The 12946-nt window shown below is 34.8% G+C and overlaps 1 protein-coding gene across 1 annotated transcript; it reads right to left on the bottom strand.

Annotated features, from left to right (window-relative positions):
- Nucleotides 1–2830: 2830 nt before the first annotated feature.
- On the bottom strand, nucleotides 2831–5283 carry LOC122484259 (olfactory receptor 51G2-like). The gene is made up of 2 exons (XM_043582248.1): nucleotides 5277–5283; nucleotides 2831–3883 (listed from the first exon to the last, which is right to left on the bottom strand). The coding sequence occupies exons 1-2, from the start codon at nucleotides 5281–5283 to the stop codon at nucleotides 2889–2891; spliced, it is 1002 nt and encodes a 333-aa protein (XP_043438183.1). The 3' UTR covers nucleotides 2831–2888.
- Nucleotides 5284–12946: the final 7663 nt, after the last annotated feature.

The following is a 12946-nucleotide window of genomic DNA, read 5'->3' on the forward strand; positions in this document are numbered from 1 at the left end:
TCTCTGTCCCAAAAATAAATAAACGTTGAAAAAAAATTAAAAAAAAAAAAAGATTTCCATGTAGCATACAAAGGGAATTATCCCAGAGTGACATGTGAACGTACCTGAAATTCAGGAGGGATGCTGAGTTTGAGATTGATATGGCAACATTCATATTCAGGGGGTTAGCAAAAGAAGTGAACACAGAAAATGCAAGGAGTCAAATTATTCAGAGAGATCAGAAAATAAGCAGAAATGAGGGGTGTTAGAGAAGCCAAAAAGTACAGATATTGAATAACAAGTGAGTGGTCAACAGTGTCAATAATTGATGAGAGGTCCGGGGCTGAAAAGACAGATTTGAAATATGTTATTTGATTTGTTATTTAGATTTCTTGATGACTTTTGCCCAAGCAATTTCAATAGAATTGTAGAGGCAAAATTTTGTTATAATGGCGTTGAAGAGGAAATGATTTCTACTTCAGTTAAATTGTTGGCAACTATGTTGTTTGAGGATGCATACTTAAATAGCCCCACTATAAAGAAAAACAATGAAATGAACAGTACAAAAGTCAGCATATTGGTTTAATGTGCTGACAGTGGTGAGGTTATGTTCAGGAAAGGCTGCAGAGAAAATTTAGGTGTTGATAATTTATTATTTCATTCCTTAGGTGATATTTATACAGATGCTCATTTAATAAAAATTTATTGAATTGCACATTTATTTCAATGCAACTTTCTATATGTACTTTATATTCCACCATAAAATATATTTAAATTTGACAAGGGGGAGAAAATTAAGACAATTAATGCATATTTTTTCAAGTAGCTTATTTATGCCAAAAAATTTTATTGAAGTGAATTTTATTGAAGTGAATATTATTGAATGGAAGTCAAGGGATGAGATAAGAGTCTTATATAAATAAGGATAGCATGTATAATGAAATTACCCCAGAAGGTTTCTTACAGAGATTGGGGCTGAGTCTGACAATGTTATGGAGATGGGAAGTATTTGCAGAATTCTAGAAACCCCTGCAATACTATTAATGATAATATGTAGGTAAAGCAACAGGCAGAATTACCTGGAGGAACTGAATCTCTGGAGCTCCCTTTTATCTCCTAAACAACACAGGAATCTTTACATCAGTGAAAATAAATATATCCAAATAACATGTAACTATATGGGCAAATCTCAAAAGCATACATTTTTGACAAAGAATAGTGATTTTTTTTTTTTTGGAGAAGATTTAAAACAGTGCTATAAAGCACATACATGCTTATCACATACACTTTTGTGTATGCTTGTTATATACACACACATCCATTTAACATAATAAAACATGGAAAAGAAAGATAAGGAACAGAGTAAAATTGTATGATTACTTTTGGATATTGAGTTTAACATCTATGATTCAGAGAGATGCAAAGAAATTTTGCCTTTATTGTAATTTGTTTTACTTAAAAAATTCTGACTCAATTGAGGCAAAATATTATAATTCAATAGAACCATATAGAAATTGTATGGCTTCTGTATGTTTTTTGTATTATTGTTTGCATCTTTTCATCCTTGAAGCATTTCATAATAATCATAATTATAATATAAACAAAAGGGGAAAGAGAGTAAGGTGGATGGCAAAATGGAGTGTCTCAGATAATATTAAAAGAAACACATTTAGAGATGGACATGTTCGACCATCTTTGAATAAAAGAGATTACATTCTTTTTCTAATATTGGAAGGAAGAATTTTGATGGCATTTCTAGATATAGATTCTTTTATGTATGTGAAAGTGAAGAAAGGGTCTGGTGTGAAGCATAAGTGACTGGAAGAAAGTTGCAGGTATTTGAAATGGCAAGTGTGGATCATGAAAAATGTCACCGAGGGTTTCAAAAATATGCATCCAGACACTGAAAAACCAAATGAATTGAAGATCATTAATTTGTAGCCATTACAGTATGAAAACTCTAGTGTTATTCTTAGGGAGAACTCAAAAGCACAGATGTAAGACTAGAAAATACAAAATATTTAAATTGATTCCAAAGTTAAGTTTACAGTTGACAAGTATTAAAAGAAAAAAAAATGAGTGCTGATGGAGCTTTTCCTGGAATATGTGTGGTCCATAGTGAATAGGAAAGTCAATGATAAAATGATGGCTGTCCTGGACTTAGAGAAAGTGAGGGATTTGGGACTAAAGATCTCAAGCCCAAAGTCCAAATGCGGTGAAGTCAAGGAGTGAACATTCTTGAAAGACAGAATATGATACTACAGATTGACATACTGGATTTAAACATTATACTTTTTCCAAATGATGATGATTTTTAGAGTGTGGCAAGAGAAGTTTCGTACGTCCAATCTAGGTAGAGATTGTTGGTATTGTAAATTTCATGATTTTATAGTTTTTTTAGTAGCAATATTAGATATTCACTTGTTTCCTTCTTTCCTTTACTCCCTACTTCAACAACAATATCATCAATAAAACAAAGCACTATGCAAGCAAGAACTTTGCTTAATTCATATTATATCTTCAGCTCCTCAAAAAGTCAAGGATAAAGTAGGTATTCACTAAAAAGTTAACACCATGTCAAGGTATAGATACAGATGATAAGACCAAGTACTTTGTTCACTCTGTCCAAGATGAACTATAAGACTATAAACTTCTCTGACTAAAATATATGAACCAGTGGACAAAGAAATAATGCAAATAGTTCATTATTTCAGATTTTTATTTCCTGAATAAATTTTATTGTTCAGTGTACATTTGTTCAAATCATAGAATAGAAACAGTTTTAAAAGTTACCCAAACCAATATACTGTATAATTCAGAAGAGTCAAACAGAATCTTTGTGGGCTTTTAGAATATCAGCAGTTCTTTGCTTTCATGAAGCATTCTTTCTCTCTTAGGATCGTGCTCATTTATGTTATAAATGTGACTTGGGATTCTCCTGGTCTTCTTTTGGTGAAGAGTTTCTGAATTTTATCTCGTATCTGCTTGGTTTTCGCTACATATACAACAGGGTTCATCACAGGGGGAATGAGAAAATGCATGTTAGCCATGGTCACGTAGATACATGAGGGAAGTTTGGGGCCGAAGCGGTGCAGTATGGACAGGCAGATCATGGGTGTGAAAAAGAGAATCACAGCACAGATGTGGGAAATGCAGGTGTTGAGAGCCTTGAGACGGCCACCATAGGATGCAATGCTCAGTACAGTTTTAAGTATCAGGACATATGAAAAGAGGATGAAGAGAAAATCAAGTCCCATAGTGGATAGCACCACAAACAGTCCAAAGATGCTGTTGATCCTGGTGTTGGAACAAGAGAGCTTTATGATATCAGGATGCAGGCAGTAGGAATGAGATAGTACATTGGAATCACAGAAGCACAGCGTCCTCAAGAGGATGGGGAGAGGCACCTGCACAGTGAATGTTCGCACTATAATGGCCAAACCTATCCTGGCAATTACACCGTTGGTGAGAATGGAAGAATAGTGCAATGGACGAGAAATGGCCACATAGCGGTCAAAGGCCATTGCCAGTATGATAGCTGACTCAAAATCCTGGAAGGTGTGAATAAAAAACATTTGGGTGAAGCAAGCAGAGAAGGTGAGCTCTCGAGCATCCAGCCAGAAGATCCCCAGCATTGTGGGGAAAGTGAAAAGGGACAGACCCAGATCAGAGACAGCTAGCATGGCCAGGAAGAGATACATAGGCACATGGAGGGTCTGGTCCTTGCAGATAACTGTCATGATGGTCATGTTGCTCACCAAGGTAATGAAGAACATGGCACAGAAGGGTATGGAGATCCAGATGTGCACAGCCTCCAGCCCAGGTATGCCTGTCACCACAAAGGTGGAGACTATGGATGTGGTGCTATTGGTGGGCAATATAATGCCAGAGGTGCATGCCTTTCCTAGAACAAAATTTATTGACTCAGTCACAGATGTTAAAATTTGACTTGAACCTTTGACAACTCATAATACATCTTACTTTAAATTGACCCTGAGTTGTCTCTAATATGAGATTAAATGCTGTTTCCCAACAGAGCATCTAAGCCTCTAGACTAACAAACAAGACCTGCTTTTTTTGATCAAATTCCCTAGATATTGTAGCTTTATGAAGGAAAAATGAGGGAAAAAAAGTATCATTGGTATTTAGTTTATCTAAGTACTTTAACTGATATAATGTTTGTTATAAATAAATAAATAATAAAAAATCCAAAGTATATGATATGTTCAGTTAAATTTCTTTTAAATTTTTTTTTCAACGTTTATTTATTTTTGGGACAGAGAGAGACAGAGCATGAACGGGGGAGGGGCAGAGAGAGAGGGAGACACAGAATCGGAAACAGGCTCCAGGCTCTGAGCCATCAGCCCAGAGCCTGACACGGGGCTCGAACTCACGGACCGCGAGATCGTGACCTGGCTGAAGTCGGACGCTTAACCGACTGCGCCACCCAGGCGCCCCTTAAATTTCTTTTAAAAATCCATGCAAATTCATACTTGTTACTGTAATTACAGTGGTACATCATTCCTGGGTATTTCTTACTGCCTTAGACTACCTTGATCCATATTAGACAAAGCTACTTAAACTGTAGTTCTTGGCACATTTTGATATCCTATTACTTCTCCAGTGAGATGAGTGCAGAAATTTAAATAAATCTTTGACTTAAAGGTTTATTTTAAAGCCTGGGTGGCTCAGTCGGTTAAGCATCTGACTTCAACTCAGGTCATGATCTCTCAGTTTGTGAGTTTGAGCGCTGCAGTGGGCTCTGTGCTGACAGCTCAGAGCTTGGAGCCTGCTTTGGATTCTGTGTCTCCCTCTCTCTCTGCCTCTCCCTGCTCCCTATCTGTCTCAAAAATAAATAATAATTTAAAAAAGTTAAAAATAATAAAAAAGTAAAATAAATCTTTAGAAACTTTTGCGTTAATTGACATAATGTATCTATGCTTTAATTTAAATAATTTAATTTAATAATACTAATTATTATTAGTATATAATAATAGGGTTATTATTGCATGTATTTGCAATATATGCATATATGCATATATTGCATATATGTTGTGTACTTCTCTAGTTCAGGAATACGTTAAACCCACTCACTTTTCTTTGGCTCAGTAGCATTGTCCAACTGTTTCAGGTTCTTGAGGGAAAACAAATTAGAGATACTTTCACAGAAAGAAACACCTCTAGATTCCTGTAGTTCCTCGTATTACAGGCTAGAGTGTCTCTACTCACTAATTTATCCATAGTCTCTTTGTTCTTGGTCTTTTCCAAATGCAAGTAAACTATATCTTCTCTCTTACCTGACATCTCAAAGTAGAGTGTTTGCTAAAGTCCTGCAGGGGCAGCTTTCTCTTCCATGTCCAAAATCAAGAGTCCTATGACCTGGTTTGAGCTTCTTTATTATTCATGCAGCTATCTCACGAGGATATAATCTCCTAGGAAGCTCTAGTCTCTTCTTGATTTATTTATTTTGAAAGTTTTAATTTATTTATTTTAAGAGAGAGGGAGCACACACACATGGGAAGTGCAGAGAGAGAGAGAGACGGAGAGAGAAAATCCAAAGCAGGCTCCACACTGTCAGCACAGAGCCCGATGCAGGGCTTGCACCCACGAAATGTGAGATCATGATCTGAGCCATAATCAAGAGTCTGACAGTCAGTTGACTGAGCCACCAGGTGCCACTTTTCTTGATTTAAAGTCCATTCTTCATTGTTTCCTAGGGAAGCTCCAGAAATAGCCCAAGTACTGGGTACTTTTTTTGCATCAGGTTAATTGAAAGCCTCTCATTAAGTCTTGGTGTCATCTCATTTCACTCTGAAGCGAATTGTTTTAATGTAGTATCTACATCTTGGGATTGTTCATGTCTTCTACAATATATTTTGAGATTTCTCAAAATTTAATTGCTTCACAGACATCTGTTTGAATTCTGCTATTGTTCCATTTATACTGTATGTTTCAGAAACCCTATAGAATATATGTAGAAATTACCTTGGAATTCTGAAATTATAAACTATATAAACTTTCCCATCATCATTCCACACTACCCCTACACACACCATGCACCTTACACATAACTGCATGTCAAGGACCTTTTTTTGTCATGTAGTTTCACATAAACATATGGACTTTCAGGCTAGCAGAATGCACAGATTCAATGGCATTCAACAGTAGTCAAACTTCCACAAATTCCACAAAATAGCATTAGACCCTCCTTGTGATGAATCATGTTAAGGAATTAAAAAAAAACACTTTTATGTGTCTTTTATTATTTACTTTCTCACATAAAAAGCCATATATTCTCCTCACTTCAATTAGCAAATCATGTTCAGTTTGAACAAGCTGAAATTCAAATATATTAATTTATCGAACCCCCCCATCAGACAACTAATATGTAGCCAATCTAGGATTCAAAGGTAATTCATGGTCCCCAGCATGTTCTCCCTTTATCAAAATATACTTCAAAAATAACATCAAAGTTATAATTTTTATAAACCTGACTTGTATTGATAAAGTATCTTTTCTCTGATGAAAAATGTTTATTTCCCCTTCTATGGAAGAAAAGCAATCATAATGGAAATCACTTAAGTGCAAAATTGGTTGATCAGCTATCTCCACTGATTCTTCTTGTCCTGAGGCTTTCTATATTCATAATAATGCTGTGAATTGAAGCCACTAATATATATAAATAAAATACCACTGAGAATGATATATTACCCAAAGTAGCTTCCTATTTCCCTGGGTGTTTTTGTCATTATTATTTTTTTAATTTAAAGATAGAAATATTGAAATATAGATTATAATTAATAATCCTTTACTCATTAAAATTTTTTGTGTGACTTAGATTAAAATAAAATAGGTAGTTTCCTGTCTACTCAAAGTTGTGAAGACCTATGACCTTTGAGAAAAAGTATATGTTAAATGTGGGACTGGGAACCAGAGAAAGAGGTCTTGCATAAATGATTCCTAACATGTGAGGACAGATTCTTAGATGAGGTGTTCAAACTGAAAGTTCAGTCACCTCCAGGAAAAAGAATATTTCTTTTTTTGTATTCTCCTGTTGATTTGTCAGATATATCAAGGCCCAACACAGAGAAGGCGTTACATAAATCTTACATTAGTATTAACAGATCCAGCAATATGCTATTTATTGAAGATATGCATTGAACAACTTTGTGTGTTAATGTGTTAATGACGGTAGCTGTATTCTTGAGATATAGCTGTGAGAAATGACTATATAAAATGTCATTATAGAATTCATCAATTTAACCTCTCAGGAGCCTTTGAGAATAACTAAAGATAATACATAAAGATGTGTAGAATCTCAGAGTACTAGGTAGTATACACCATTTAACTCCAGCTTTACTAAATGTAAAAATTCCTACTATTCCTATCAGTGAAATGGCAAACAGAACTAAGAACACCTGAATAAACACAGAACATATCCAGACTGTGAACTGAGAATACTTATGTCAACTCTCTTACTTCTGCAGGAACACTTTTGCACAAGGAATTAAAGATGTAAAACAGCAAATAAACCCATCCTTTGTTTTATTAAATTCCTGAAAATAAATTTATTCAAATAATCAATAGGCAATCTGGGCAAATGGAAATTATTTGAGAGAAATTGATTGCTCACATTGAAAAACAGCTTAGGTCCTTTATCGAACAACAGTTTATTTATCAAGATGGCTTTCACTTTCCATACCACATTATTTCTACCCTAAACTATTATGCCATGAGATTTATATATTGCCATTCAGTTTCAACCTTCAAAAAGATATCTCAGATCTTGGGTCTGGATCCCAAAACCCTAGAAATATCCCAACCTGACCACTTTCTTCTGAAGTACTACTGGAAATATGTCAAAGTAGTGTTCTCTATTAGTTCAATTAGTAAGTTATGGATCTAGTTTATACTTGGTGTCCTACCATGGCTTAAGACCCCATAATTCATGAATCTCCTGCTTGGAGATATCCAAGATGCAACATGAGGTAAACCTCATGTTGTGCCTGGTCTCCGACTTCTTAACACCGAGTTTCAAATTACTGAGATTATATTTCATCATGAATAAGGAACACTTGTTTTTATGCAATCCTTTCACATTTGCTTCCGTTGGTGCAAATTTGCCTTATTAATAGACATACGTTTGTTTGTCTTTCTGTTGTTATTGCTAATTTGTGTGTTTAATAAGTTTCACGTGGGTGAAGGCAAATCCACAACTGATAAGTCTGTCCTTGAGATGGCTGCAAGGACTGATGAAGACAGAAGGCCTCCACAGTACAGCAGACTTAAAGGAGCAATTTTGCCTTGAGTGACCAAAAGGATTAGGAGAACTTGTCTCAGCTCTTTTCCTATTTACCATGGGAATCTGGTTGGGGAGAGAGAGCTCTTCTTTTAATGTTCTATCTGCCAGGAATTGCATATTTATTAAATCTTCAGTTTAGATAGCCAGTAACTAAGGACCCAAGACACCAGGTGCATGAACAATTTAATTTCCCAAGTATTATCAGGCATATATTGATTTGTCTCATTCCAAGTGTTTTCCTCTCCATGACAGATTATGCATCTTAACTGTAGCTGTGCTAAAACTCTCATTAGTGCGCCTGTCTTTTCAAATGGCATATTTATACCAAATATAATTTATAATGACTTTGGCCTCTTTGGGAAAGTCTCAGTGTGAAAAATTGTCTATTTGAGAAGTGCCCTAAAATAAAAAAGAAGTAAAATGTGAACTTGTGACTTGTTTAAGGAAGCTTCCAAAAGGAATTCAGGCAGGATTGTTAGACTAGGTTATTAGCATAAATAAGTAGACAAAATTTTACAGAGAACTTTAGTTTATGAAAATATGATCTAGTCCTCCCATATACATCAATCAGTTGATATATTGGTAGAAATTACAGTTGAAAAATTTGATTTTGAAAAAATTGAGTTTTACTGTCTAATATTACCCAGAATAATCTTAGATGCAAATATTTTGACACAGTGAAGGCAGAATCACAGTGGAGGCAGGACAAGGATATAAAAACATGAAAAGGTTTTGAGGGTGACTCTGAATGGGGTCCTGGTTTAGAAATTTGGATTTAATGATGTTCCCCAATCAAGTGCCTACATGGACTCAAATTTTCTGAAAAATAGTTTGCCTTTATTTTAAATATAAAGATAGAACTGAGATAATAGGGACTCTAAAAGTATCTATTTGAATATTTTGAAATATGAATTTAAGTAATTTACCAAAGAATTTTCACACATGTCCAATAATACATAACAAAGATCATACCTTACTAATAATCAATATAACAATGCAAATTAAGGGAATAACAATACACTTTTTTTTCCCATTTGGTCTAGTATGTTAGGAAATTTAAGAGATTGGCAAGTGTGAAGGAAAAGAAGTCAAATCTTTATACTTCTCTGGATGTATATTTATTTAACATTTTTGAAAGGAAGCTAAACAGGAATTAAATATGTACTAAGATGGTATAATTATTCATATTTGTGAAACATAAGCAGTCTAAAAATCAGAGAGGTGCTTAATATATTACATTCTTATTGTGCAGTATTAAGTATCATTTATTTATTTATTTTTTAAGGAGGCTTCATGCCCAGCATGGAACCCTGTGTAGGGCTTAAACTCATGACCCTGAGATCAAGACTTGAGCTGAGATCAAGAGTGTGACATTTAACCTACTGAGCCACCCAGGGTCCCCAATATGAACTATGTTTTAAAACTCAGAGGGACATTTTTTGTACTGTCATGGAAATATGCCTTTGATAAATCCTTGAGGAAAAAAAAAAACACAAGATACAGAAAGATACAGTCTGAAGTCATTTGCTAAATAACTTTAATATATTTTCTTTTTTTAATGTTTCTTTTCTTTTTTTAATGTTTATTTATTTTTGAGAGAGAGAGAGAGAGAGAGAGAGAGAGAGAGAGAGAGAGAGAGAGAACTTGCCCATGTGAGCACACAAGTGGAGAAGGGGCAGAAAGATATTGGGCAGAGGACCCGAAGCAGAAGCCTGATGCGGGGCTTGTGAACTTAGAAATCATTACCTGAGTTTAACTTGGATGTTTAACTGACTGAGACACCCAGGCATCCCGAAATTTATTTTATTTTTTATGCAGAAAGATAAAGTTAGACAGTTTTGTTTTGTTAACTCTGGGGAAAATAGTTGTTGTAATAAATTACATGGAAAAAAGTTTTGACAGCATGCAAGTATTTATTTGTATTAAATACTTTTTTTAAAAAAATAGTTTATTTATTTTGAGAAAGAGATAGAGAAAGGCAGAGAGAGAGGAGAGAGGGAAGGGAGAGAATCCCAAGCAGGCTCCATGCTATCAGCGCAGAGCCCGATGTGGGGCTCGGGAACCCATGAACTGTGAGATCATGACCTGAGTCAAAATCAAGAGTCAGATGCTGAACTGACTGAGCCACCCAGGAGCCTCTGTATTAAATACTTTTAAGTAGTTATTATTCTATTTGCTAAGAAGCTTAACATTTCCTAAACAGCTGATCTTGTTTAAACATAGTTCTGGTTTACATGTTCTCACTCCAGCTTGCTTTTCATATAACAAAGGAAGAAATTGCTCAGATCCACTGTGTTCAAATAAAAATGAAAGCTTTTGGTTTCTCCAGTACAAAAAGATGCTCTATGGTGTACAATATCTAAAAGATGCTTCCTCCTTTCTCAGATCCCTTGGGGTGAAAATAAATTTAAGCTTCTTAGCTAGGGGTTGGGAGCCCACAGTGCCTTTTAAATCTCAGCAGAGCTTTCTGGGTACTTGGGAGACCTTCTCTTGTTGGCCTGTAAGCTACCATTAAACAACCAAGCCTTTGAAGTAAAACTGCTTCTGCACACAGAGCTGTGGGGTTTTGTGTCTTCCAGGAAGGGACAGTCCTGCCAACAGACACATGGGAAAGTGAAAAGGCCATTCGCCGTGTAGTAAGTGAAGTATTTCAGAGATAAATAATAGCAACTACCATTGTAAATGTCCTTTCAAGTAAATTGGTTATAATGTTCTTTAAAGTAAACTTATATAATAATAACCAGTTTTCCAGGGTAAAGGGACCCATAGGAGTGGCTAGTGTTGAGTGAGGGTATGTGAGATTTGGGGATTAAATTGTTCAGAGAATCCTGTGTTTGATAACCAAACATTTTAAAGTTAAATGTAAAGTTAAAGTCACATGCTTGTTTGAATTTTATCTGTATTTTCTTCTGAGAACTAATTGGTGTAGTCATGATCAATTTAAAGAGTATCTGTTAATGCTACCTGTGCATATTGTGGTTACACAGCTAGTATTAGATTCCCAAATTACATGGACTGCATTTCTTGATTTGATACCTTTCCCTGGAATCCTGAAACCTGTGTCTCAGGAATATATTTTGCAACATGAGTTAGATTTGTCTCAATCAGCATGTTCTGTTTTTAGGTGCTGTTTTTAGGTTCATGGAGAGATCAAATGCTTTTGTAAATTTTGGGACTTTTCTCCCCACCTTGTTTAGCAAAAGTGCTTTTCCCAATATAAATGTTGAGTTCATGCCTACTGGTAATAATAGTCATCTTCTTTACAAGTTTCAAGATGAGGATATGTGTTTTGGGGAAATGACCATTTAAAACCAAACTTAGGTGTTCAGATAAAATATAAACTTGACCTGGGTGAAGAGCTGTTCTGCTAATATTTAGAGACTTGTCAGTCTGCAACGTCAACGCTGTATTGATAATACTAAGCTGCCATAATATTCCTGATCTCGGTTCTCTGTAAAGTCACTATAATTTTGCAGAATTACACAAGGAAGGTTGTTCCTTTGCACAGGAAACATATTTGCTTTTACCAAACTGATGCTTCTTTAGAATCCTCCTTAAATTCAACTGATCATTGGAACCATCTGCAATATCCCTAAGTTAAAATTTATACAGAGTGAAGTAGATATGGATATAAATTTGATATATACCTCTCAATCAGACCTCAACACAGTACTACACAGTGACTTTTGCAAGTTTTGTTTTTCAATTCTGTCAGCATTATAATAAGCTCTTTTACTGTTTTCTGTTTAATCTTTCTAAATACCCATTAAGAGGTATGATTACCCATATCTTGACTGCAAGGAATATTAGTTCTTCGAAAGGTAAAATGACCATTGAGATTACATAAGAGGGAAAAGACAAAGCCAATTTTTAAACCATAATAATTTAGTTTCTTTCATAATGCTGTTTTACTTTAATGCTTTACTCCAATGCTTGGAATGATACCTGACAAACAACATTCTTGTTAAAATGTACATAATTGATATAAGGTAGTATGACATGACATGACATGACATGACATGATGTGACATGACATAAAATGACATAGTGTAACTTCAAAGGGGAAGCAGGTAAAATAAAATTTTCCTTTCAGCAGCTGATATAAGAATGGATTTAGAGCTAGATCTTTTCTTACTTTAAGTTCATTTATTTTTTGAGAGAGAGAGAGAGATCATGAGCTGGGGAGAGGCAGAGAGAGAGAGGGAGAGAGAATACCAAGCAGCTCAGAGCCCCATGTGGAGCTCGAACCCATGAACCATGCGATCATGACCAGAACTGAAATCAAGAGTCGGACTCAGTTTAACTGACTGAGACACCCAGGCACCCCAAGCCATATCATTTCTTTAACCAAAAAAATATTTATTATATTCATATATAACATATTATAATATATAATGTATAGTTACATTATAAATGCATTTATATTTAAATATATATTTGAATAATTATTTATATTATATAATTACCTGTGTAAAATATTATAAATAATATTTACATATATGATATATTTATATGTAAAAATAATAATCAAAGAAACAGGGCTAATGGGATGGAATAGAATGAATTATATTCAATTTGTTGTTTGGAGCTGGAGTTATAGTAAAACAAGAAGCTTCTATGCTAGTAACTAAGATGCATTCATAACAGATACATGTATGTGAATGA

The sequence above is a fragment of the Prionailurus bengalensis genome, chromosome D1, assembly GCF_016509475.1.
Source record: "Prionailurus bengalensis isolate Pbe53 chromosome D1, Fcat_Pben_1.1_paternal_pri, whole genome shotgun sequence".
Classification (NCBI taxonomy): Eukaryota; Metazoa; Chordata; class Mammalia; order Carnivora; family Felidae; genus Prionailurus; species Prionailurus bengalensis.